Here is a 26,717-nt window from a genome sequence, read left to right on the forward strand (position 1 = left end):
TTCTTTTTCTTAGGGGGTGGTAAATGGGATCCAAGTCAATGTATTTGTTGAGTGTGTTCCGGTTGAAGTGCCATGCTTTTAGGATTTCTCGTGCGTGTCTCTGTTTGGCTTCTCCTAGGATGGATGTGTTATCCCAGTCGAAGTGATGTCCCACCTCATCTGTATGTAAGGATACTAGTGAGAGTGAGTCATGTCTTTTTTTTATGGCTAGTTGATGTTCATTTATCCTGGTGGCTAGTTTTCTGCCTGTTTGTCCAATGTAGTGTTTGTTACAGTTTTTGCAAGGTAGAAAACTAGCCACTGGGATATATGAACATCAATTAGCCACAAAAAGACATAACCCACTCTCACTAGTATCCTGATATACAGATGACAAAGGGCATCACTTCGACTGGGATAACACATCCATTCTAGGAGAAGCCAAACAGAGACACGCACGAGAAATCCTAAAAGCATGGCACTTCAACTGGAACACGCTCAACAAACACATTGACTTGGATCCCATTTACCATCCCCTGAGAAAAAGAACAGGAAATTACATCATCACACCAAATGAAATCACCAGCTCACGGAAACCTAAACACAGAAATAGAAAGCAGGCCATAACACCAGTGCTTCCTCCAGTGGCTCACTCTTTGTTACCTAGTATGGTGAAGAAACGTCTGAAAACAAACTTTCCAGTTCAGCGAGCAAACCTACATCCAGAACAAAGTTTGGTAGAAGATTTGTAGCTCGGGTGCTCGTTGTTGTGGTTCTGTTTGCCGAGCTGGGAATTTGTCTTGCAAATGTTTCGTCCCCTGTCTAGGTGACATCCTCAGTGCTAGGGAGCCTCCTGTGAAGCGCTTCTGTGCTGTTTCTTCTGGCATTTATAGTGGCCTGTCTCTGCCGCTTCCGGTCGTCAGTTCAAGCTGTCCACTGCAGTGGCCGGTATATTGGGTCCAGGTCGATGTGTTTGTTGATAGAATCTGTGGATGAGTGCCATGCCTCTCGGAATTCCCTGGCTGTTCTCCGTTTGGCTTGCCCTATAACGGTAGTGTTGTCCCACTCAAATTCATGTTGCTTGTCGTCTGTGTGTGTGGCTACTAAGGATAGCTGGTCGTGTCGTTTCGTGGCTAGTTGGTGTTCGTGTATACGGATCGTTAACTGTCTTCCGATACCCAACATGATCAAAACTAATGTAGTGTACAAAATCCCATGCAAGGACTGCAGAAAACACTACATCGGACAAACAGGAAGAGAGTTAATGATCCGTATACACGAACACCAACTAGCCACGAAACGACACGACCAGCTATCCTTAGTAGCCACACACACAGACGACAAGCAACATGAATTCGACTGGGACAACACTACCATTATAGGGCAAGCCAAACAGAACAGCCAGGGAATTCCTAGAGGCATGGCACTCATCCACAGACTGTGAACAAACACATCGACCTGGACCCAATATACCGGCCACTACAGCAGACAGCTCGAACTGACAACCAGAAGCGGCAGAGACAGGCCACTATAAATGCCAGAGGAAACAGCACAGAAGCGCTTCGCAGGAGGCTCCCAAGCACTGAGGATGTCACCTAGACAGGGGACGAAACGTTTGCAAGACAAATTCCCAGCTCGGCGAACAGAACCTCAACCTGAGCTACGGATCTTCTCAAAACTCACTAACTTTGACAGCTGTTGTGAAACTATAAATGAGTAAGTACAATGTTAATATGCCAGTTGCTTAAATATGCCAGGTGGGTGATGGAGGTTTGAGGGTAGCTAGGGCCAGTGGAGTGGAGGATGTTGTTCTTTTGATTCAGGTGGGTTGGGGAGAGTCAGATCTTGGGGCTCAGTCACGGTTGGGTATGAGTGGAGAAGAGAGGTGATGTTGGAATTATTCTGGGTTGTAAAGTTATCAGATATACAGGATGGAACGAAGTGCAGCATCTGATGGATTTGAGTTGGCAGATTGGTGGGTTCAGCTTAATGGCTAGCTGGGAGATTAATTAAGTTTTTAATTGTCTAACCTTTCCTGGGTAACTATTTACCTAATGGAAGCAGGGCCCTCTAAATTCTCTGACATTAAGGGTTTTTATAAGAAGGGTCCAGATCCAGGGATATGATCTATCAGTCTTCAGTTTCTTGGGTTGTTCCCACAAAGTGCATTACATCTGAGATTCTGCAGGATCCTTGCAAGTAACTCCAGTCTATGCAGCTCTATGACTGCCATCTGAGCCAATGTTAGCATGTACAGGGCTTTCCAGCTTTTTGTGATTTATCTTAAAGTACCTTGTACAATTCTGTGTTGTCCGTTAAAGGCATAAATTTGATTAGAAATTGCACGTGTATAGGTGCTTGGTTGAAATTTAATGAGCAAGTTTGGGACTCCTCTTTTTGATTTAGTTAACTACACCGTATGGTTTAGTCTTTAGTTTTTCAAGGAGACATTTACGTTGATTGTTTAAGTATTTTCTGTCTGAAATCGGCTGTAATGACTCTGCAGTCAGGATTTTAGTTTAATCTTCTGATATGCTGCAATGGTACATCAGTAAATGCCGTTAAGCATCGGAGACCTGAACGCTTTCTGACTCACATCACTGATACAAGACTAAGGCATTAGAGTAGAAATCTGAGAGAACTGATTGGATGCTTCCTCTCTGCAGATGATTAATATGGCTGCAGCCTTTTTCCTCACTGACGGAGGTTAACTGCAGACCTCAGTGATTTTATGTTTGCAGTTAGATGAACTTGGGGAGAGAAGGTCACAACAGATGAGTTAACTAGCCTGATATGCTGTAGAGTCCTTTGCAAAAAAAGAAGTTAGAGCTTGAAGGCACATAATGAAGGCTTTTCATTGTTGCTTTCCCCTGGATTGTTTTGAGGCCAGCTTTCATGGTAAGTACGCACCTTTAAAGCTGTGACATTAGAGTGCCTTTTTTAAAAAAATGAAAGACTATCTTTAGTTACAATCTGTGTAGTTGTTAAATTGATTAGCAATAACTTCTTTTTGACACTAGTTTTCTTCCAGATCTGCTGTGCACATATCGGAACAATGCTGATGAATCATTCTGTAGTTGGCGCTGTGCTTTCAGCTTCATTTTATAAAGATCTCCTCTTCCTGCCTGCTTTGGGGCGGGAGTCTTTGTGATGCTGATAGAATGGCACTGCTAGAATGTGTAACAAAAATTCATGAGCTGGATAATTATTTCATCAAATTTCTTAAGTATTAATGTTTGAATTTATTAGCAGAGTACGTGATGTATTTTCTTTAAGATGGATTTGGTGCCGAATGATTTGAAGTATGTGTTCACTTGTTCAATACTTATTTAGTACTGTATTTTCAAATTAAATTTGCGTTTTTCTTCGAACAGCTGCAAAGGGACAAGCTCTAAAATTAGTTGGTTTGTGTGCTAGGTATATATCAAATCTGTATAATGACCATAGTTTAATAATTTGTTTATATTTCCATGCTTCAGTATGTGAAAAGTTTGAAGTCTAATTAAAAGGGAAATCTGATCAATCTACTGGTACTGCTAACATGCACTGTTTGCTAACTGTATGCAGTCTTGCATAGACGTGAGTGTAAAGAGTTATAATACAATAGGATACAGTTATTTATGGAAATTAATACACCTTAAATAAGGCTCAGAATCACATTTACAGAATTAATAGATTTGTTTCTTAGGTGCCATTGTAAATAATGGAGCACTGTGCAGGTGAATACTGAATGCATTTTAATTACATTTGCAGCTAGTGCATGTATTAAGAAAGTACACTTTGTCTTAAAACTGTTCGACTTTAAAACTATTGAACGCAATACATCTATTAAGAAAGTGTACATTAGACTTAATGTTTGTGACGAGAAAAGTAATTGAGTAAAGCAAAATGCCAAGGTTACATTGAAATCTTGATATTTAATTTAGCTAATTCTGATCCAAGTGCATTATTATTTAATTAGCACAGATTTTATTTGGACTAGTACTTTTGGTTATGCTGAGTAGACAACATTGGATTAATTTCTTATTTTGCAAACTGTCTAGGATAATTTCAGCTTTTAAAACATTGGCTGTGATTGTTAGGTTTTGCTTTAATGACTCAGTTGGTGTCTTGGGAACAATTTTAGAAATGAAAAGACTGTGCCTAATTTGATTAGCCATGCCAGAAAGGTATTAAAATTAGGAACAGGAGAATAAAAGTTGGCTGTATCTACTGACTACTTCAAAACTACTTGGATAGCGCTAGTGAAATGTGAACATTTGAAGGTTTTGAAGGAAACATGATCAACACAGGCATTTTCTGTTTTGAGTTTCTTTGCTTTAAGTATCAGGAAGGCTGGAGAATGGCAGTTTATCTGCCTATACAGTTCAGTCAGCAGCTCATCGTGTAATGAGACGTAGAAAATTCTAGATTCTTGTGTTCACTTGAATATCCTTGACCAGGCAATGATGGCAGCACAATTGTCTTCATTATCACCCGAGTTAAAGAAAAGTAAAATTCAATTTGGGTTTCAGCTCCTTATAATCTCTGAATTGTAACCGAGGTAGGAGGCATTTGGCCCATTGCACTTTTGTCTTTTGGGCTTCGGCTTTGTGCTCTCAACGCGTAATTGCTCAACGTTCAGACCACTGGTACTGTTATAGGAATTTTCCTAATTTGTAAGACTGGAAACAGCTTCAGTATTGGAGTTCACCTTGCTACATCCTTTTTTAAATGTTATTAATAAGCAGTTAAGCACCGAGCATTATCACATGGAATCTTTTGGTGTAGTATGAATTGCTGTCCCTTGCTAAAGTCCACATTTCTGCTTTAGCTAAAAAAATTAACATTTAAATTTAAACATTTAGATGTAAATTGTGAATCATTATCTAAAAAATGATTTAAATTCTGTTCAAATTTGCTAACGTTAAGATCTACATAGCAAAAGTTATTCATCTCTCATGAAATATGTAATCAGCTGCAATCTGAAGATACAACCACTTATTTTAGGTGGGAATAATTTAAATTACTGGTAAAATGACCACTTTGCTAATTCTGTATACATATTTGACTGTAAATATGTTGATATATTCAGCCTAAGCAAGATTAGCATGCAAGCATTGCAAATAGGATGAATGGAATTTTGGCCTTTATTGAGAGGTTGTTGGCGAGGCCACATCGGGAGTATTGTATAAAGTTTGGTTCTGATTTCTGAGATAGAGGTTGATCTATCAAGACTGGTGAAATTGTTTAGGCCTTTATATATTGGAAGTTAGTAGAATGAGGGGTGATCTTAGTAAAACATACAAGTTTCTGAGGGGTCTTAACAAGTAGATGTTGAGAAGGTGTTTCTTATGGGGATGAGTCTTGAGCCAGAGAAGTAAGAGGATACTCATTTAAAATTGAGATGCAAAGGAATTTTTTTCTGATGGTAGTGCATGTTTGGAGTTTGCTCCCCAGACAGTTGTGGTGGCTAGAGCATTGAAAGTATTTAGGTAGAGTTTTGAATTATCAAGGAGTTAGAGAAATAGGAGAAGCTGGCCCAAAAATGGTATTGAGGCCCAGGGCAGATCAACCATGCTTAGGTAGGCATCACTCCTATTTATATTGTATTTCATTGTGAGGTGGATACAATGGATTTAACTGTTTCTCAATTAATTCTAATTAATTTTTTGAAATCAAACAATCAATTTGTCAGTAGGACCTAGATGGAAAAATTAATAATTAGCAGAGATATTTAATACTTTGCATCCATCTTTTTCTGGAAAATGGGATATCAGAAAGAAGACCTTGAAGTAGTTATTGCTGAGGTGATTAATATTGTGAAGCATTAAGGATAAATTTCAGTTGTCTTAGTTTGTGTAAGGGATAACAAAATACCTGAACAAGATGATGTGGGATCTTGAAGCAGTTCATGCATGAATTTTTAGAAATTGTATTTCAAGATACAGTTGGGTTTAGATATCTGAATGACAAGTAAACAAAATAGTACCTGTTTTTAAAAGGAAGTTAGGAGTAATCTAACTAATTTCGGGCTTGATATTGAGAGCACTTTTAGAGACTTTAAGGCTGCACTTAGCACATATCAGAAGAAGAATCCCTACAGTAAGGAGACAGGCCATTTGGCCATACAAGTCCACACTGACCCTCTGAAGAGTAATCCTCCCAGACCCATTCCCCTACCCAATACTCTATCGCCTAACCTACACATCCTGAACACTATGGACAATTTAGCATGGCCAATTCACCTAACATGTACGTCTTTGGATTTGGGACGAAACTCGACCACACTCAGGCAGACACTGGGAGAATGTGCAAACTCAACAGACAGTTGCCGGAGGCTGGAATCAAGTGCAGGTCACTGGCGTTGTGAGGCTGCACTGCTAAACACTGAGCCACCGTACCACCCTAGATAAAAGAAAAATAGTTTAGCTATCACACACCTAGAACAACCCTCCTTGGCTAATAGAATTTCATGGAAAAATTACAGATATTGTACGTGAGCTAAATGCACTGGATTTGTTGCATACAGATTTAAGCAGTCTTTGCCATGATGTCACATAGCATTACAGGAGAAGACCAAAGTCTGAGTTTAAGAGGATGCAAGAAAACTGGGCTAGAAGTTATTTAGAAGGATGAAAATGATCATGCTGTCAACTGAAGCTCAAAGTTTAAGTTTCAGAGCTGATGTGAATAGTTCATCCTAACATACTCTGCTTCGTCCCTTTACACTACCTAATGGTTTCATGTCTATTCAACTGTGTGAGATATATAAAAGCATAACTAGAAGCTGGATTAGGCAACTCAGCCCTTCGAGCCTGTTCCACCATTTGATTTGATCATGGTCGATCTCATCTCTGCTTCAACTCTTTTCCTGCACAGCTCCATAACCCTTAAACCCATTTCTAATTTTAAAATCCTCAAATTTACTCAATATATCAGCATCTGCAGCATTTTGACATAGTGAATTCCACAGATTTGTGATCCATTTAGAGAAATAATTTCCTTAAACAATTTCTTCTCATTCTAGATCGCTGCAAATGAGGGAATATCCTTTCTGTGTCTATTTTGTCAATCCCTTCTAGTACCTTCCAAATCTTAATTAAATCTCCCCTCATTCTTCTAAACTTCGAACATTACAGTGCAGTACAGGCCCTTTGGCCCTCGATGTTGCGCTGACCTGTCATACCAATCTGAAGCCCATCTAACCTACACTATTACATGTATGTCCATATGCTTGTCCAATGATGACTTAAATGTACTTAAAGTTGGTGAATCTACTAGCGTTGCAGGCAAAGCATTCCATACCCTTACTACTGTAAGTAAAGAATCTGCCTCTGACATCTGTCCTATATCTATCACTGCAAGTATAGGCCTGAACTGCTCATAAGACAAACCCATCATCTCTAGAATCAAATTGCCTCCAGTACAACTATATCCCTCAAATAATAAAACCAAAATTGTATGCAATACTGCAGGTGTGGTCTCCGTAATGCTGGTTACAGTTGCAGCAACTCTACCCTACTTTTATACTCTAATCTTATAGCAGTAAATGCTAAAATGCCGTGCTCCTGGAGAGTCTGTTTCTTAGTGTAAATTGACTTGATTATAAATATGATCTATCTGCACTTATGATCTTGATCTATGAGTTTTACTGTTCTCATTTAATCTAGGCACTGTATTAAGACCAATCATCTTTGTAATTTGTACTGATAATTCTCATACCATTGTCTTTATAATGACTAAATCTCAGTTGCTTGACCACACAATGACTTTCAGTTGTTAGTTTTGTTTCTCATGTTGCATTAATTCTGGTCACCACCGAGATTTTTGGACAAGCTACATCTGCATTTCACTTGCTCCCATCTGTTATTATTTGAGTAATCAAACAAATCGTGCAACATTTAAACTTCTCCATTGCTGACACCAGTGGAGCGTGAGTACGTTGATGAACCTATAGAGAACTATAACATCCAGGAATTTGGGCATTTCCAATCACACTCTGTGGAAAATCTCCTTACAACAAGTTCTACCTACCAGATATTTTAAGTTTGGTATCCAAGAAGATGCTTTTTATATATTAAAAAAGATTGGCTTGCCCTAATGGGTTACTAAACATTGTTAGAATTTGTGTTTTAGGCATCATCAGTGATTCTGATGCAAGTTTCACTCTGAAGTCTGCTGCGCATTTTTGCTTTTGTTTGGCTCTGTTGAAGACTAATTGATAGAAGTTAACTGGAGAGCATGTTTAGATTATGACTGATAAACTTTGATATTAATTCTTATTTTTGGTGATGCAAATAAATTGCTTACTTTGTGCAGGAATATGAAGAAAGATCTAGGAGAGCCCAGAAGTCCCCCTCTCCTAATCAGAGATTGAGGAAAAACCTAGACTTCGAACCTCTCTCCACAACAGCACTTATCCTTGAGGATAGGCCAGCGTGAGTCCCTAACCTTTTATCTCACTTCAGTAGTAACAAGGTTTTATATCTGAAGGTACTTTGTTTTTCTGCGGTGTGACTATGAAATCGTGCTAGATAGAGCTATGATTACATTGAGCTTGTACGTGACTACATTGGTAAATTGGCAGGTTGGTGCACTTTCGATTTATATATTTTCATGTGTGAAGAGCCAAAAAGCAAAATATAGGGTTGACACAAAAGTATTTCTAGATCTCTTCTTTTGAAAAGGAAGGTACAGTAAGTTCCAAAGTTGAAACTTGGATTATTAAACCATTAAATGGAAGAGAGTATTTGCCACAGATAAACAAAACTAGTGGCAGTGTTCTAGTTTGCTATATTGTTCATAGTGATTATTGAAAATGAGTTGATAGAATCCCTTTGCAAAAACCAGTTATTATAATAATCCAAAGCTTTTAGATTACACTGTATAGATTTGGAATCATAATGAATTGGCTATCATGCCCCCTTGATTTAATCATATAGATCTAGTCATTCTAACAGACAGATGATAAGCCATTTGTTTAAGATTGATTTCATTTGAAGCCATATCTCAGGAGGAGTCAGTACCACCAGACACAATAATAAGAAAAAAAGCACGCAGAAGAAATAGCCATGGCAAACCAAAGTGCTTATCATGTTACTCTAAATAACTCAGTAATTCATTAGTCAGTATAGTGTAGAACCATACTGTAGAATAATGGAATTTCACCACATCTTATATGCAAAGTTCACTAAACTTTGATTCACTGTTCAGACACTGGATAATTTCAATGCAGTTGAATTTAAGTGGGAGGCAATAAACATGTAGAATTGCTGCTGCTCATTTGGTACTCCATTTTTTTTTTGATAGGTGCAGTTTAAGGCTGAAGTTGGGCTTGCTTTGATGCTATAGTGGTCAAATAGCCTATTGATATGCTTTGTTTATGCCAGTATATAATGGGTGTCATGGTGTAGTACCTGTGATGCTACTACTCTCTATGGCGATATGCCTCAGTGACTGATGCCTTTGTGAAGGGCGGCACGGTGGCACAGTGGTTAGCACTGCTGCCTCACAGCGCCAGAGACCCGGGTTCAATTCCCGCCTCAGGCAACTCTGTGTGGAGTTTGCACATTCTCCCAGTGTCTGCGTGGGTTTCCTCCGGGTGCTCCGGTTTCCTCCCACAATCCAAAAATGTGCAGGTCAGGTGAATTGGCCATGCTAAATTGTCTGTAGTGTTGGGTGAAGTGGTAAATGTAGGAGTACGGGTCTGGGTGGTATACGCTTCGGCAGGTCGGTGTGGACTTGTTGGGCCGAAGGGCCTGTTTCCACACTGTAAGTAAGCTAATCTTAAAAAAAAGATAGGTAGGTAACTGGAAGATGACCGATATGCAAATGTAACTTGCAAATCATTAGTTCCTTGCATTCAGTCTTATTAGGACAAAGTAACATTTGTGGAATACTTTTGTACTGATTCAGAATTAATTTGAAACAGAAGCTTCTAAATGCAATCAAGGGATGCCATCGAAAGTATTTACAGCGCAAATGTTTAGTAGAATTGAGAAGCTTTCCTGCCTCCCTCTTGTTCAATTATTGCACCAAAAGAAATACGTAGCTTTCTAAGTGTTAAATAAATTAGAGCACTCTAATAATATTCCAAAGTTCTCAGTTTTATCAATGTATGTGGGGCTTGATGAACAGATGATGCAATTCTGCAGAATCATATGTCAAGGAGATGGTTTCTTATGCTAGTCATTTCAAGACGATTGCTTGTTGACTACTGCAGTACTATAGCTTTCAGTTTTAATTTGGAAAGAGTATGGTAGTTTAGATGGAAAACTGATTGCAGGACTACAAATGACACACACCATATTGATCTGTTTAGATGTTTGCCATTTCTCTAAAGGCTGAGCAGATAATCATGGTTGTTATTTTAGTCTACTGAGAGCGCGGTGCTTTGCTGAATTCATATTGAATGACATGATAAAATGAAGCTCATTCACCATTAGTGAATTTAAAAGATCCCATCACACTATTGCAAGAATAGCAGACTTGTAGTCGTGTCTCTTCAGCTAGCACCAGCCTCCAAATTAGGTTTTATCTTGTGATCATTCATGAGCCTTTTGTGTAGAAAATTTTCCTGCACAAGTGCTGCCCTTCAAAATTGTCACTGGCTGTGAAGTACTTGGAACATTCCAGGAAGATGTCATTTGCTGTTCAAATCCATCTGTATTACTTTCAAGTTAAGTAAGGAAGTGTGGGGTCTTGAATAGTTGACCAACAACAATAAAGAGGGAGTGAGTATTTGGTTTTCATGCCGCAACCCCAGGCAATAAGGCCACGTCCTCATGTTTTGTTTTGTTGGTTGAATATAAGTCTTGTATCTTTGCTAAGTTATTGAGGATCTTAAACTGAAATTTAGTTTTGGCTATTTTATAATTTTCTTACCACCTCCTGGTTTTGGTTCAACGTTGCATGTTCCAAATACTCAAACTTAAGTTTAATTCGTATAGAAAGTCTGGTAAAGAGGAATTTCATATAATCATATGCAAATACTCTCCAGTGATTGAATTTGTTGTACCTTTTCAGAAGATGCATTTTATAACTTAGACGCCCATTATATCTCTCTTCTATTCTGAGCTGTTGCAATAGTTGGGGGGGAGAAAAATCAAGTAATGATTAAGGACTGTTATTCCTCCTTAGGAATCTCCCTGCAAAACCTGCAGAAGAAGCTCAGAAGCACAGGCAACAGTATGAGGAGATGGTGGCTCAAGTGAAAAAACGAGGTTAACTGCAAGTTTTTAATTAGTTATACGAGTATATTTTTGTGAAAGCTTAAAATTTTGATTAAATCATATGAGGCAGCACTCTTAATTCAGGTTTCTTTTCAATATGTTTTGGTTTTTGCACCTTTTTTTATTTGCAATTCAACTCCTCTTGCATTTCAACCTGAACTGTAGGAAGATGCTGGGATTGTATCCATTTTATACCTTGCTCCATGTTACTTTCAATTGACCAATGAAAAGTTAAATAAGAGGGTGCAAAATGATCAACAGATGAAGTCCTATCAATTTTCAACTTGGTGGGCTAAGTTAATATTACTCCTAAAACCTTGTGTTGTGTGCTAATTTTGTGCAGTTAAAGATGTATTCACAGTTGATTGTGAATGAAAAATGGATGGCAGTTTTGGGTGTCATGTTGATCACAGGTTTGTGCAGATCATCCATTAATGTTGGGATACATTTTTCTTTGCTACATTTGTTCTGAAACAAAGACCTGAATTTTTTATCTAAATGTCATTGTTCTTGATGTGTTTATGTAAGAGAGTGCCATCATATTACAGAATGTTACATTAAGCTTTTATTGTTCCTTCCAGAGCAAAAGGATGCTCAGAGGCGAAGGAAGCTACTGGAAGATCGGTGTAAACTTGAAGAAAGCATTGGTAATGCTGTCATTACCTGGAACCATGAAATCCTGCCCAACTGGGAGGCTATGTGAGTAAGGGAAGCAAAGAAAATGCATTGCAGTGTTAGGATGATTTCTGCAAATATTTGCTAGATTCTTAATATTGTTGCATGTAATAGGAGTTGGAATTAGATTTTATTGTCACATGTAATTCGAGTACAGTGAAAAGTGTACAAAGTCACCATCTTAAAATACAAAACCAGATTTTAAAAAAATAAAAGAAACAGCCAAAAGAAAAAGAAGAATGTCCAGATCTTAAAGACTTTATCCAAAAGAAAAAGTCCGGATTTTAAAGTTTTATCTCTCAGGCCTAGCCCTGGCCTGGAGTTTCAAGCAGCCTCCTTTTGGAACATATTCCATCAATCACCTTTGCTGCTGCTGCTGCTGCTGCTGCTACTAATCACTGGACCAAGCCACTGCTGCCTCCAATCACTGGGAGGAGTCTCCTGTGTAGCTGTCTTACGTACTCAGGAATCGAGACCAGTCTCGCCTTGTTGAAGACACCGAAAGAGGCTTTTACACTGGTGGAAAAAGAAAATGAACAAAAGTAAAAAAAAATTTTAAAAGCAGATGGAAACGTAAAAGTCCTGGACCAGGAGACCGAAGACAGTGCTGCTCCTCCGCCACCAACTTGAACCTCAATTGCTTATTTTTTTATAAGAGCATGTCTTAAAAATCAGATGACTTTGCTCTGGTTCAGTAAAGGTAGTAAGAGTGAAATTACACTCAGCATCTCCCTTGTATAATCACTTCCACTGGCTCTACATCCTGACTGTCTGCCAGCAAAGTTCTGGCAGACAAAATAATTTTTCCAAGTCTTTGTTCTCTTGCAATTATTATTATAGGTGGGGGAGAGAGAGAGAGAGAGTTATAGTTCTGAACTTGAAATCTCTCAGTTGCTTTCTCTAGGTGTCTTAGTTGCCATTTTAATAGTATATGTGTTGCATTCCTGATATTTTCTTGCTCAACTTTGCCTCAAGTGCTAACCTAATGTGGTTCAACATCCCGACTTGGCCCTTCTGCAATTGAAAGCCTTCAAACTGTATGATGTTTTGAGTATTTGAATGAGGGAGAGGGCATCACAGTGAGCCATATCTCAACACTGCCAAATGGCCATAGAGTCGTACAATACACTTTACAGAAAGTACTGAAACTCTACATTCTAATCACATTTGTTAATTGTACCATGATATGAGGTTTAGGTAAATGCTGTAGTTTGTCTCGTTCCTTTAATTTGAGATGGAAACATGTGGAAGTAAATAGCGTACAGTGGAAGGCTAGTAACTGTTGAAGACTATCCTTTGAGTTTCAATCTGCAGATGTAAAGTTTCCTCTTATCCAATCCTTTTCTTTTTTTTCCCTTACTTTGGCTTGGAGCTTTTTTAAAATCTTAGTGCAAAAGTGTCTCTGCTTTTCCTATTATTTGGTCTTAACACCATCTCATCTGGTCACAGAGGTGAAAGTTCATAAGAAAATTTTGCTCTCCAAGTAGTGGGAACTAATCATGAAAGATGCAAAAACACAGTGAAAAGCAGTCACCTCGAGATTTTCTTGAATGGAATGGTTTATCTGTTGAGTTTGGAATTCTTTCAGCCATTGTTTCCCATAGGTAACCTGAACTGGTTAATATCAGCATTTCTTTTTGCGAAATGACAGTGACTTTGATTATTAAAAACAAAGTTGCTCGAGAGAATGTTTGAAAAATATCAAAGACTTTATAGTTTGTAAGTAAATTTATGAAAAAAGATTTATAGCTGTAATTGCAATAGTTTTCCTTGAAAATTCCTGAAGGCGTCATTCTTATAAAATTTGTGATATCTGGTGGCAAGGTATGTATGTTTATGGTAACAGATTTATGAGCCATAATCGCAATAGACTTTTTAAATCCCTGAAGGCATCATTCTCGTAAAGTTCGTGATCTCTGGTGGCAAGGTATTCCTCCAAGCGTAAGAGGGAAGGTGTGGAGCTTGGCAATTGGCAATGAACTAAACATTACTCATGGTGAGTGTTGTATAAGCTTTGAACTATAATTGTCTTGGTAAATGTTTAAATGTGCCTCCTTGTCTTCCAGTGAAAGAAATTAAGTAGTCTCTTTGCTTTGACTTCAATGAAGCCAGAAATGTATATTTTATCATCGTTTCATATAGCTGCTGATAGGACAAGCCTTGTGAAAAGTGCTAGAATGCTGGAAGGGCTGAGGAAGATGATGATGCATCTAAATAAAACTAGAAAGTGCTGAAGAAACTCAATAGATCTGGAAGCATCAGTGGAGAGAAAGAGTACATTCACTCTGTTTGACTCTGCAAATGCTGCTTAACCTGTTGAGTTTCTCTTATGCTTTGTTTTTATTTCAGATTTCTAGTATGCGCAGCATTTTATTGTTAATTTAGGTGATGTACTTGATCTATTATGCAAATCTTGGTTGAGTCCAAGGGAGCTGCTGTCTATTTTTATATCTGTCATTTGCATATGCAGGTTCTGCGATAATCCTGACATTGGTTAAAAGTTAAGATCAGTTACTGAGGAATACTACATCATTGTAGATCAGATTATAGTTGTACAAGATACACAAAACTAATAAGCTATGATGTGATTTTGATTGTTTTATGAGAATTATGATTTTGTTTTTAATCCTACTAACTGTGGTGTGTTTATTATTCTTCTTACATATCCTGTTACAAGATTTGTTTTTAGGCTTATGTTCAAATTTAGAGAATGAGAGAAGGCTGTCTGACAAAGGGCTATCCTTAATCCCTCTTTCCAATTCTTGACCTATGGGTATATAGAGGTTATGGAACTTGAACTATGTGCTTGTGACTTTTTTTCAAATTTGAGGAAGGATTCTGCCTTTACTCTGCTTTCAGGTGAAGTTGCAAGCTCTGGCCTTTAAATGGACTGAAAGATTCTCCACAACTTCCAGTGATCCATTTGCCAGTTAATTTAAATCTGCACCATCTGTTTATTGAGCTCTTTGCTATCCACTCTATCTTGGTCCCTAAATTTTATGTATCGCAGTTAAATCTCCACTGTTTGTTCCAATAAAAAATCCTTTGTCTGTGCATTCTATTCTAATAGCTAAAATTCTCTATTCCTGGAAATGTTCTCAAGTGATTTCTGTATCTCTATACATTTTCTGCAGTGCAGTGACCAGGATTTAATGTTTTCTAGTTTTGACTTCATGGTGGCTTGTGCTGTTCTATTATAACTTCCTTACTTTTAAATTCTTGGTCTTGGCAAATGAAAGGAAATTATCTGAACACTTCCGTATAAGCACCTTTTTCCACCTGTATGATGACATTCAATTGTTGGACCCTCTTCTTTTATATTGCAGTTATCTTACCAGTTATTCTTCTACCTTATTGAAATTTGATTGAATTTGCCATTTTACACCTGGCCAGTCTATTGGTATCTTCTGAAGTCCACAGCTGTCAACTTCACTTGTAACTGTAAGGCTAGTTTTTGTTATATGCCAACTTAATAATCTTCCTACATTGAAGTCCAAATTATTTATGTGCCAGGGAAGTAGAACTGAATCCTGCAGAGCCCTACTGGAAGCAACCTGCCAGTCTCAAAACAACTGGATGACTCTCACTTGTGCTTTCTGCTGCTGAGCCAATTTTTGATCTAACTTGCTTTTCCTTTAATTTCTGATCTACCTGCTATGTCGGATCTTGTCAAATCCTTGTTAATGTCATGTAAATTTGATTTTATTCATTTGTGGATGATGCCAAGGCCAGCATTTAATGTCCATTCTCAACTATCCTCTGAAAGCTGATTTGAGTTGCTGTCTTGAATTTCTACAGTAGGGAGTTTCTGGATTTTGTCCTCACAGTAATGAACAAATGGAGATATTGGTCCAAGTCTGGATAGTGAGAGATTTGATGGGGAACCTGCAATGCTGGTATTGCCATGCATCTGCTGCCCATCTAGATGGTAGTGATCACACCATATTAAAAGCCAGGATGAGATGATGCAGTGCATCTTGTGCAAGAAACATACTGCTGCTACTATGCATCGGTGCTGAAGGTTAATGTTGATAAATGGACAGCTGATCAAGCAGTGCTAAATTATGATATGTGCATTTGTCTGCCTTAACCTATTGTATAAGCTCTTTGACAAATCCGAGCTCAAGATTTGAATTCCATCCACTTCCTTTTTTCTGAACATTCAAGGAAATATGCAATGTTTCACTGCTCTGGTAATTAGCTTATGCGTAGCAGAATTCCAGTCTGCTTTTGTCAAATCAGATTTCAGCTTAACAAACGAGCCCTCTTTCAATTCTTCATGTCTGTCATGTCCTTCTCTGTATCTAACCTAAATCTGACTGAAATAATGATCATAACCATCTGCCCGTCTTCATTCTGAAAAACTGAAGCCAGAACTGCTCCTTTAATTGGGATAGCTGCCTACTAGCTATAGCAGGGTTCTGAATTCAGTATTTTTAACACTGAAATTTTTTTTCTATCAATCTATAGCATCGGTCTACTTTGCAAACAGAGTTATGCTGTTTAAATGACAATTGTGTTTAATTCTTAGAATCGTGAAAAGCATTGACATGGACAAGACAAAAAAAAACTGAAAACTCAATGCTGGTGGAATGAAATTCGAGTATAGATGGCTGTAAATATTTTGGGTCAGCAGTATTTGGAGAGACAAACACAATTAAGATGTCATGTCTGTAGCAGACCTTTAATGTTAACCCTATTGTTCTCACCAAAGATGCTGCTTGACCATCATGGCTTTGGCATTTCTTTTGTTGGTGTGTACATCTTGTAAAGATCAAACTGGTTTCTTCTCTTTTAGAACTCTTAAATGTTTGAAACATCTGTAACTTCTATTTCTCCTGTTCTTTTAAGAGCCATTCATTATGGCAGCCAGCTTCTCTGAGGTGTATAGTGATGCAGCAACTAAAAACAATTCAGTTTGATTATCAAGCACATTATAAATTTTTGGCACTGTTCATGAAATTCGCAGCAGATGTGACTTTCATCTACTTGACACAAATTAGCTTCACAAACTCTTTATAATTTGAATTGAATTAGCTTTTGTACTTGAATTTCTTCTTTAGATATATAATACATTGACTTTACAAATTGTTTTGTCTTTCAGAACTTTATGATATTTGCTTAACTCGGGCTAAAGACAAATGTAGATCTCTCAGTACAGCGCACACTGATGTTGACAGTGAAGGTACTTGTTTTGAGAGTTTAACTGGTGCTTGTGGATGGGTTTGAGTAGAATTTACGGTTTAGTTTTGCATTTGTTAACATTGGAAGTATTGCATTTCTGCGAACACTTGACAGTCATGTCAATTTAGCATTTTCCATTTGTGGCCAATATTAAGGGAAGGATCAATTCTTATGTGTGATTGGAGGTCTTTATTCATAATGGGTGAGGGAGAAGTGAGTAGATTTAAATTATTAATTGGACATTAGTTGGCAGAATGCAATGTATAATCAGAGCTTGGTGATGCACTCAAAGCTCTTTTTTGCCTTCGTCAGTTAACAATCTCATTGTTTTTCATACAGTTTTTCAATATACATCTTGCTGTGAAACCAGGATAATCTGATTACCTATCCTCAAATACTTTGGTGATTTAATTGAGAATTTTATGTAACAAATCTGTAACTGCCTGGTAGGATCGCCCAATAAACTCTAATTCTGGCTTTCTGGTTTGATTGGATTTAGTATCCTGCCACTTTTATTGCTGAACTGTATTTTAAACATAGTGTAGTGTGAAAACTGCCCTCTTTTTAATGCTGTCCAGATGCCTGTAGCAAAGACGTTTTATTCTTTTTAACGCACGCATTTTATTTCAATTGTAACATGGTACTAGCTGAAATTAAGGAGCCAATTGCATGTTTTTTTTTTGAGTGAAAGAGAGATTTTATTATTTCCCAACACCAAGAAAAGTAATAAACCAAACACAGGTGTAAAGTTTAAAATGGGGTGTATCTGGTACCAAAAAAGGGGACTTAAGAGTTAAAGTCCTGCAAATCCTTGAGATATTAGGATTTTACCTGACACCGTGGTGATTTAATTGATGTCCGATATTCTCAACAGGTTATAGATAGAATCATAGAACTTTCCAGTGCAGAAGGAGGCCATTCAACCCATCATATCTGTACTGGCTCCCAAAGGAGCTACCCAGGTAATCCCATTCTCCAGCTTGATCTCCATATCCCTGTAAATCAATCACTTGCAAATATATGTCCAGCCCTCTTTTGAAAACTCATGAAATCTACCTCAACTCTGTGCATTCCAAATCCTTACAATTTCAAATAAGTTCTTTTTATCTCACTCCTTGCTCTCTTGCAGACAATCTTGATATTGTAACCCTTTGTTACTGACAAACCAGTGAATTTACTCCTTTGCCTTGACAAAAGGAGGTGATGACCTAGGGCTATTACAGCTAGATTTTAAACTGGGGGACCCAGGTCATGGCAGATAGTAGAATTTTAATTTGGTCAAAATCTGGAATGAAAATTCTAATGACCATGAAACCAATATTGATTGTCACGAGAAACCCTTCAGACTCATGAGTGTCCTTTAGGGAAAGAAACTGCCTTTATAAAACTCTAGGTGAAAGTGAGGACCGCAGATGCTGGAGATTAGATCCATGACTGTGGTGCTGGAAAAGCACAGCCGGTCAGGCAGCATCCAAGGAGCAGGAAAATTGATGTTTTGGGCAAAAGCCCTTCATCAGGAATATAATTCCAGGCCCACAGCAATGTGGTTGACTCTCACTTAGGGATGGGTAACAAATGCTTGCCTAGCCAGTGGCAACCACACCCTGTGAATAATTTTTTTTTAAATTGTTAATCACTTTGAACACCTCAATAAGGTCACCTCTTAAAGAATAAGCCAAATTTCTCTCATATTTTCTTGTATTCAAAATCCCTCATTCCTGGCATTATGCTAATAAATTTCCCTTACACAGCTTCCAGGGCTTTAACATCCTTTCTTAAATTAGGTGCCTAGAACTGAACACAATTGTTCAAATATGGTCTGACCAATGAGTTGCGGAGGTATAATATCACCTCTTTGCTCTTATATTCTATGCTTCTACTTGTAAACCCAAGGATCCTATAAGCCAACTTAATAGCTATTTCAATTTGCCTGGTCACCTTCAGAGAGTTAGGCACTTGAACCCCAAAGTCCCTCTGCTTCTGCACTCCCGTCAAATTTACACCATTTGAGCCTATGTTTTTGTCTCCGTGTTGCTTCTACCAAAATGCATTGCCTCTCATTTCTCTACATTTGAACTTCAGGTGTCTGCCGATTTAAGACCATAAGACGTAGGAGTGGAAGTAAGGCCATTCGGCCCATCGAGTCCACTCCGCCATTCGATCATGGCTTCTGGGCACTTCAATTCCACTTACCCGCATTCTCCCCGTAGCCCTTAATTCCCCGAGACAACAAGAATCTGTCAATCTCTGCCTTGAAGACATTTAGCGTCCCGGCCTCCACTGCACTCTGCGGCAATGAATTCCACACTCTCTGGCTGAAGAAATGTCTCCGCATTTCTGTTCTGAATTTACCCCCTCTAATTCTAAGGCTGTGTCCACGGGTCCTAGTCTCCTCACCTAACGGAAACAATTTCCTAGCATCCACCCTTTCCAAGCCATGTATTATCTTGTACGTCTCTATTAAGTCTCCCCTTAATCTTCTAAACTCCAGTGAATAAAATCCCAAGATCCTCAGCCGTTCCTCATATGTTAGGCCTACCATTCCAGGGATCATCCGTGTGAATCTCCGCTGGACACGTTCCAGTGCCAGTATGTCCTTCCTGAGGTGTGGGGACCAAAACTGGACACAGTACTCCAAATGGGGCCTAACCAGAGCTTTATAAAGTCTCAGTAGCACAATGGTGTTTTTATATTCCAACCCTCTTGAAATAAGTGACAACATCGCATTCGCTTTCTTAATCACAGACTCAACCTGCATGTTGACCTTTTAGAGAATCCTCGACTAGCACTCCCAGATCCCTTTGTACTTTGGCTTTACGAATTTTCTCACCGTTTAGAAAGTAGTCTGTGCTTTTATTCTTTTTGCCAAAGTGCAAGACCTCGCATTTGTTCACGTTGAATTCCATCAGCCATTTTCTGGACCACTCTCCCAAACTGTCTAGATCCTTCTGCAGCCTCCTCACTTCCTCAGTACTACCTGCCTGTCCACCTATCTTCGTATCATGATTTGGCCAACGTGTCCACATCCTCTCAATTCACTATTCTCCTTAGCTAGGTATCATCTGCAAATTTGAGATATTGCTCTCTGCACCCATCTCCAAATCTTCAGAAAAGGCAAAGGTCTCAACTTTGATCCTTGGTGAACGTCACTTTCAACTTGTCTCCAGTCTGAGAAATACCCATCTATACCTACTCTCTTCTCTTTTCTTTTAGCCAACATCTAATCCATGGTACCAAGGCTTTATCAATCCCAAGCATTACTAATTTGTTAACCAACCTGCCATTTGGCTCTGTATTGAATAATTTCTGCAAGTCCAAATATACAACATCAGCACAATCATCATCCATTGCCTCATAGTGAAAGAAGTCAGTTAAGGTTTTCAGGCATGACCTGCCCCTGACAAAGGCATGTTGACTGTCTTATTTTTCTGTAAGTGTATATTTACCTGATCACATATTATGCCTTCATCAATTTTCCCTCTATTGTCGAGATGACAGGCCTATATTATCCTATGTACACTTTCTTAAAGAGCGGTGTCACATTTGCAGTCCTCCAGGATGAATCCTGTGTACATAGAGGCCTGGATAAATTCCGTCAATGGCTCTGCAATTTGCTACCTTATCTCTGTCGGCAATCGAGGATGTATACCATCCTGATGACTTGTTGACCTGAAGTGCTGCAAACCTTTTTAACACCACTATATCTATCACTATACTGTTCAATTGCTCAACACCCATGTTTTTAATCTTGCCATTTGGCGGCATTTTCTAATTTGGTAAAGACTAGCAAAGTACTCATTTTGTACTTCTGCTGTACCCTTTGCTTCTTTGAGCACCTTACCCCGCTTGTTCCTAATGGGCTGCACTCTATCTTTCACTTATCTTTCATGATTGGTATGTTTGAAGAACATTTCACTGTTTTAGTGCAGCCTGTCATCCTATCCTAATGATTCCTCTTAGTCGTCTTTATTCTAGTGTTGGCTCCTCTTCTGCATCCTGATTTCTATTGTTATTATTATTCTGGTATAAATCATATGCCTTCTTTTCCTTCCTTATTTTCTCATCAATATCTTTTAGTTTATCCAGGGTACTCTAGCTTTTAGACATCATGAATTTATTTTTAATGAGTATTTATCTAGCTTGCATCCTATTACAGTCAGAGTCATAGAGATGTACAGCATGGAAACAGACCCTTCCGTCCAACCCGTCCATGCCGACCAGATATCCCAACCCAATCTAGTCCCACCTGCCAGCACCCGGCCCATATCCCTCCAAACCCTTCCTATTCATATACCCATCCAAATGCCTCTTAAATATTGCAATTGTACCAACCGCCACCATTTCCTCTGGTAGCTCATTCCATCCACATACTAACCTCTGCCTGAAAAAGTTGCCCCTTAGGTCTCTTTTAGATCTTTCCCCTCTCACCCTAAACCTATGTCCTCTAGTTCAGGACTTGCCCCCAATCCCAGGGAAAAGACTTTGCCTATTTATCCACTCCGTGTCCCTCATGATTTTATAAACCTCTATAAGGTCACACCTCAGCCTCTGACACACTAGGGAAAACAACCCCAGCCTGTTCAGCCTCTCCCCATAGCTCAAATCCTCCAACTCTGGCAACATGCATGTAAATCTTTTCTGAACCCTTTCAAGTTTCACAACATCTTTTCGATAGGAAGGAGACCAGAATTGCACGCAATATTCCAACAGTGGCCTAACCAATGTCCTGTACAACTGCAAAATGACGTCCCAATTCCTGTACTCAATACTCTGACCAATAAAAGAAAGCATAACAAACTCCTTCACTATCCTATTTACCTGCGACTCCACTTTCAAGGAGCTATGAACTTGCCCTCCAAGGTCTCTTTGTTCAGCAACACTCCTTAGGACCTTCCCATAAAGTGTATAAGTCCTGCTAAGATTTGCTTTCCCAAAATGCAGCACCTCACATTTATCTGAATTAAACTCCATCTGCCACTTCTCGGCCCATCTGGTCAATATCCTGCTGTAATCTGAGGTAACCTTGTTCACTGTACACGACACCTCCAATTTCGGTGTCATCTGCAAACTTACTAACTGTACCTCTTATGCTCACATCCAAATCATTTATGTAAATGACCAAAGTAGAGGGCCCAGTACTGATCCTTGTGGCACTCCACTGGTCACAGGCCTCCAGTCTGAAAAACAACCCTCCCACTACCACCCTCTGTCTTCTACCTTCGAACCAGTTCTATATCCAAATGGCTAGTTCTCCCTGTATTCAGTGAGATCTAACCTTGCTGACCAGTCTCCCATGGGGAACCTTGTCGAACACCTTATTGGAGTCCCTATAGATCACATTGACCGTTCTGCCCTCATCAATCCTCTTTGTTACTACTTCAAAAAACTCAATCAAGTTTGAAACATGATTTCCCACGCACAAAACCATGTTGACTATCCCTAATCAGTCCTTGCCTTTCCCTCAGGATTCCCTCCAACAACTTGCCCACACTGACGTCAGGTTCACTGGTCTATAATTCCCAAGCTTGTCCTTACTACCCTTCTTAAACAGTGGTACCACATTAGCCAATCTCCAGTCTTCCGGCACCTCACCTGTGACTATCGATGATACAAATATCTCAGCAAGGGGCCCAGCAATCACTTCTCTAGCTTCCCACAGAATTCTCGGGTACACCTGATCAGGTTCTGGGGATTTATTCACCTTTATGCATTTCAAGATATCCAGCACTTCCTCCTCTGTAATATGGGCATTTTGCAAGGTGCTGCCATCTATTTCCCTAGTCTATATCTTTTCCACAGTAAATTCTGATGCAAAATACTCGTTTAGTGTCTCCCCCATCTCCTGTGCTCCACACAAAAGCTGCCTTACTGATCTTTGAGGGGCCCTGTTCTCTCCCCAGTTATCGTTTGTCCTTAATGTATTTGTAAAAACCCTTTGGATTCTCCTTAACTCTATTTGCCAAAGCTATCTCATGTCCCCTTTTTGTCTTCCTGATTTCCCTCTTAAATATACTCCTACTGTCTTCATACTCTTAGGATTCACTCGATCTATCCTGTCTATACCTGACATATACTTCTTTTTCTTAACAAAACCCTCAATTTCTTTAGTCATCCAGCATAACCTATACCTACCAGCCTTCCCTTTCACCCTGACAGGAATATACTTTCTCTGGATTCTCGTTATTTCATTTCTGAAGGCTTCCCATTTTCCAGCTATCCCTTTACCTGCGAACATCTGCCCCCAATCAGCTTTTGAAAGTTCTTGCCTTTCTCTAATTTAGAACTTCAACTTTTAGATCTGGTCTATCCTTTCCCAACACTATTTTAAATCTAATAGAATTATGGTCGCTGGCCCCAAAGTCCTCCCCCACTGACACTTCAGTCACCTGCCCTGCCTTATTCCCCAAGAGTAGGTCAAGTTTTGCACCTTGTCTAGTAGGTACATCCACAAACTGAATCAGAAAATTTTCTTGTACACACTTAACAAATTCCTCTCCATCTAAACCCGTAACACTGTGGCAGTCCCAGTCTATGTTTGGAAAGTTAAAACCCCTACCATAACCACACTATTATTCTTGCAAATAGCTGAGATCTCCTTCCAAGTTTGTTTCTCAATTTTCCTCTGACTATTAGGGGATCTATAATACAATCCCAATAAGGTGATCATCCCCTTCTTCTTTCTCAGTTCCACTGAAATAACTTCCCGGAATGTATTTCCAGGAATATCCTCCCTCAGCACAGCTGTAATGCAATCCCTTATCAAAAACGCCATTTCCCCCTCCTCTCTTGCCTCCCTTTCTATCCTTCCTGTAGCATTTGTATCCTGGAACATTAAGCTGCCAGTCCTCCCCATCTTTGAGCCATGTTTCTGTAATTGCTATGATTATCCCAGTCCCATGTTCCTAACCATGCCCTGTCATCTCTTTTTTTTTTGAAAGTCTCCCATTTTTCATCCACCGCTATATCCACCAACATTCATTTCCACTCAGCCTGCTCCAGTTCAATTTTTAGACCCTTAAAATCTGTCCTTTTCCAATCAGAGATCTTAATCCTTGACTTCATTTTTATCCCCTTCCAACTTTGTATTGAACCTTATATCGTAATCACTTCCCCAAATGCTCCCCTCCTTTGACATTCTCCACTTGGCCTGGGAGAAGGCCTAGGACCAGATCCAGCTCCGCTTCCTCCCTGGTATGACTGGAAAGGTACTGTTCCAGAAAGGTCTTCTAAATGCATTGCAGGCATTTCTCCCCCTTCCCTCGCACATTGTATCTTTTTTGCAATCTACCCTAGAGTAATTGAAATCACCAACTGCCACAGCCCTGCTTGTCCTGTAGGTTTCCACAATCTGCCTATGAATGCTATCTTCTACTTCCTCCCCACTATTTGGAGGTCTATAATAAATACCCAATATTGTTCCTCACCTCCAACCATGTAGATTCTGATTTAGGAACTACATCTCATTCAAGAGCTGTGATCAATCTTTAACCAAGGCTGCTGTGTAGAAAATGAGGACTGCAGGTACTGGGGATCAGAGTTGAGAGTGTGGTGCTGGAAAAGCATGGCGGGTCAGGCAGTGACCGAGGAGCAGGAGAATCAACGGTTCGGGCATAAGCCCTTCAACAGGATGATGAAGGGCTTATGCCCGAAACATTGATTCTCCTGTTCCTTGGGTGTTGCCCTGACCTGTGCTTTTCCAACACCACACACTCTACCCCAAGGCTGCTGTGACCAATCTATGATCACCTTCCTTTTTGCCCACCCTGTTTTTACTAAAACCTTATCTGCAATTTTAAATATCCAGTCCTGTTCTGGCTTGAGCCACTTTTCTGACAATGTCATTCTTTGACAGTGGGTCCTCAGCAATTCCCTTCTCATTTGTGGTGAGTGAAGCAACTTCTCCCAGAATCCTCCTTTGTAATTTCTGACTGCCACCTTCTCTTTGAGTTCTCACTGGTTGATTTACCAAATTGGTTTTACAATGGATGTTGTTTCTGTGAGACTGAAAGGAACAGGGAGAGAGAGAACCTTCCTGTTCTGTTTCCAATCCAATTTCCTTCTCTCCTGCCCAAAAGCTGTTTGCCTTACATACAACTTGTATGTATTCCCATGTCTGGCATCATTGTTTTCTCAATGATGGATAAGCTGGATAATCAGGTAACTTGCATCCCCATTACATGAAACTTCCAAAAGGGTGTGAAAAGGGGAGACAAATCTGACTTGCAACAGTTTTGATTTCAGTTCAGATTGTTACTTGTTTGGTGGTTTCACTAACCTGGCTTAGCATGATCAGGTGTTCGCTGTAGCCATTGTAAATTTGTGTGTTTATGTTTTTAAAATCATTTGAATCCATGAAAGGGAAAGCTGTTTTATAAAAAGAAAAGTTGCTGTCAGTTCAAAATCGATGGATCCATTTTTATGACTTAACAACCTGAAAACTGGAGTGCAGTTGCTCAATTTCCTCTTCAAAAATCAAACTCTGATATTTAAATACTCCTATTTTCCAAATAGGGAAATATAGTCCAAAATTGTGCTTGATCATCTTTATATATATTCAGTATCATGTTATTGATGAATGAGTTATTAAAAGGTTATCCATTTTGATAATTCAAAAGTTTGATATTTGACTGCTTATTGAAGATTCTCATTTTGTAGCACCATAAAACAAGCTGGTGACCAATATGTTATGAGACTCAGAATGATTGCATATTTTGTTACATTCCAGATCTAGAATTATCTGTTGCAGACCGAGAAGCCAGTCTGGAGCTTATAAAGTTGGACATATCTCGCACCTTTCCTAACCTTTGTATATTTCAGCAGGTAAATGTTTTGAGCCTTTTGATCTGTGAAACTTTTGTATACAATTGGTCAGAAGTCTCATGGAAAATATGCACACACAATGTACTGCAAAGTAGTTTGTCTGTGCAATGGATTGATTCTGAAAGTATCTGTAGTGAATCACGATATGTCCAAATAACTGTCCAGTTGTAAAGTACACTGGCAGCTGAACTTGTCAGCTTGATTTTCAACTTGTGTTTCACACAAGTAGTTCCACCTCAACCTCCCTACCCCTAAAATAACGAAGATCATGATTTTCAGGATTGAAATAAAAACGTTCCCAATTTCCAATCAACAAAATTCACTATGGCAACTTTTCATCTAATAAAGCTAGTTTTCTATCAATACAGAATTACCAAGTGGGAAAGAAAACTTAGACTTGAATAAGTGCTGGCAGTTATTGTTAGCTTGAATAAAACGTATATCTTTAAGAGGCTTTCAATTCTACTGAATTCTAATAAACTGAAGTTTTAACATTTGCAATGCTGTTGTCCAGTTCTTTAAGACCAGTCAATAATTGTCATCTGCTATGATCCCTGAAGGGAACTAATTAATTAATATAAACTAATTAATTAATATAAACAAATTTACTCATCAACCACGAGAAAATTTTTACCAACAAGATTTCATTTTTTTATAACTTCAGCATGAATTGAAATCAACACACGAGTTAGTTACTTTAAATAAAAAGGTAAATTTCACTGAAATGATTAATACAATAAAGATCTTGGATAGCTGCAAAACTCTCCTATAGCACATATAATGTAGTTAGGCAGTAATACAACATGCCTTTTATTTTTAAATTAATGCAGGGGAAGTCAGGTTTTC

General features: G+C 38.9%; 1 protein-coding gene across 2 annotated transcripts in view; it reads left to right on the forward strand.

Moving 5' to 3' along the window:
* LOC140485667 (TBC1 domain family member 14-like) overlaps positions 1 to 26,717 on the forward strand; it is a 74,695-nt gene that overhangs the window by 31,042 nt on the left and 16,936 nt on the right. The window contains exons 1-7 of one of the 2 annotated variants that reach the window (XM_072584066.1): positions 2,662 to 2,877; positions 8,281 to 8,399; positions 11,101 to 11,183; positions 11,774 to 11,891; positions 13,757 to 13,863; positions 16,972 to 17,052; positions 25,777 to 25,871. In XM_072584066.1, the coding sequence (XP_072440167.1) occupies positions 2,875 to 2,877; positions 8,281 to 8,399; positions 11,101 to 11,183; positions 11,774 to 11,891; positions 13,757 to 13,863; positions 16,972 to 17,052; positions 25,777 to 25,871 (606 nt within the window). In that variant the 5' untranslated portion in view covers positions 2,662 to 2,874. Of the gene's footprint in view, positions 1 to 2,661; positions 2,878 to 8,280; positions 8,400 to 11,100; positions 11,184 to 11,773; positions 11,892 to 13,756; positions 13,864 to 16,971; positions 17,053 to 25,776; positions 25,872 to 26,717 lie in introns of those variants that run through there. The other variant, XM_072584065.1, reaches the window with a different exon arrangement.

The sequence above is a fragment of the Chiloscyllium punctatum genome, chromosome 14 (genome assembly GCF_047496795.1).
Source record: "Chiloscyllium punctatum isolate Juve2018m chromosome 14, sChiPun1.3, whole genome shotgun sequence".
NCBI classification, from domain to species: Eukaryota; Metazoa; Chordata; class Chondrichthyes; order Orectolobiformes; family Hemiscylliidae; genus Chiloscyllium; species Chiloscyllium punctatum.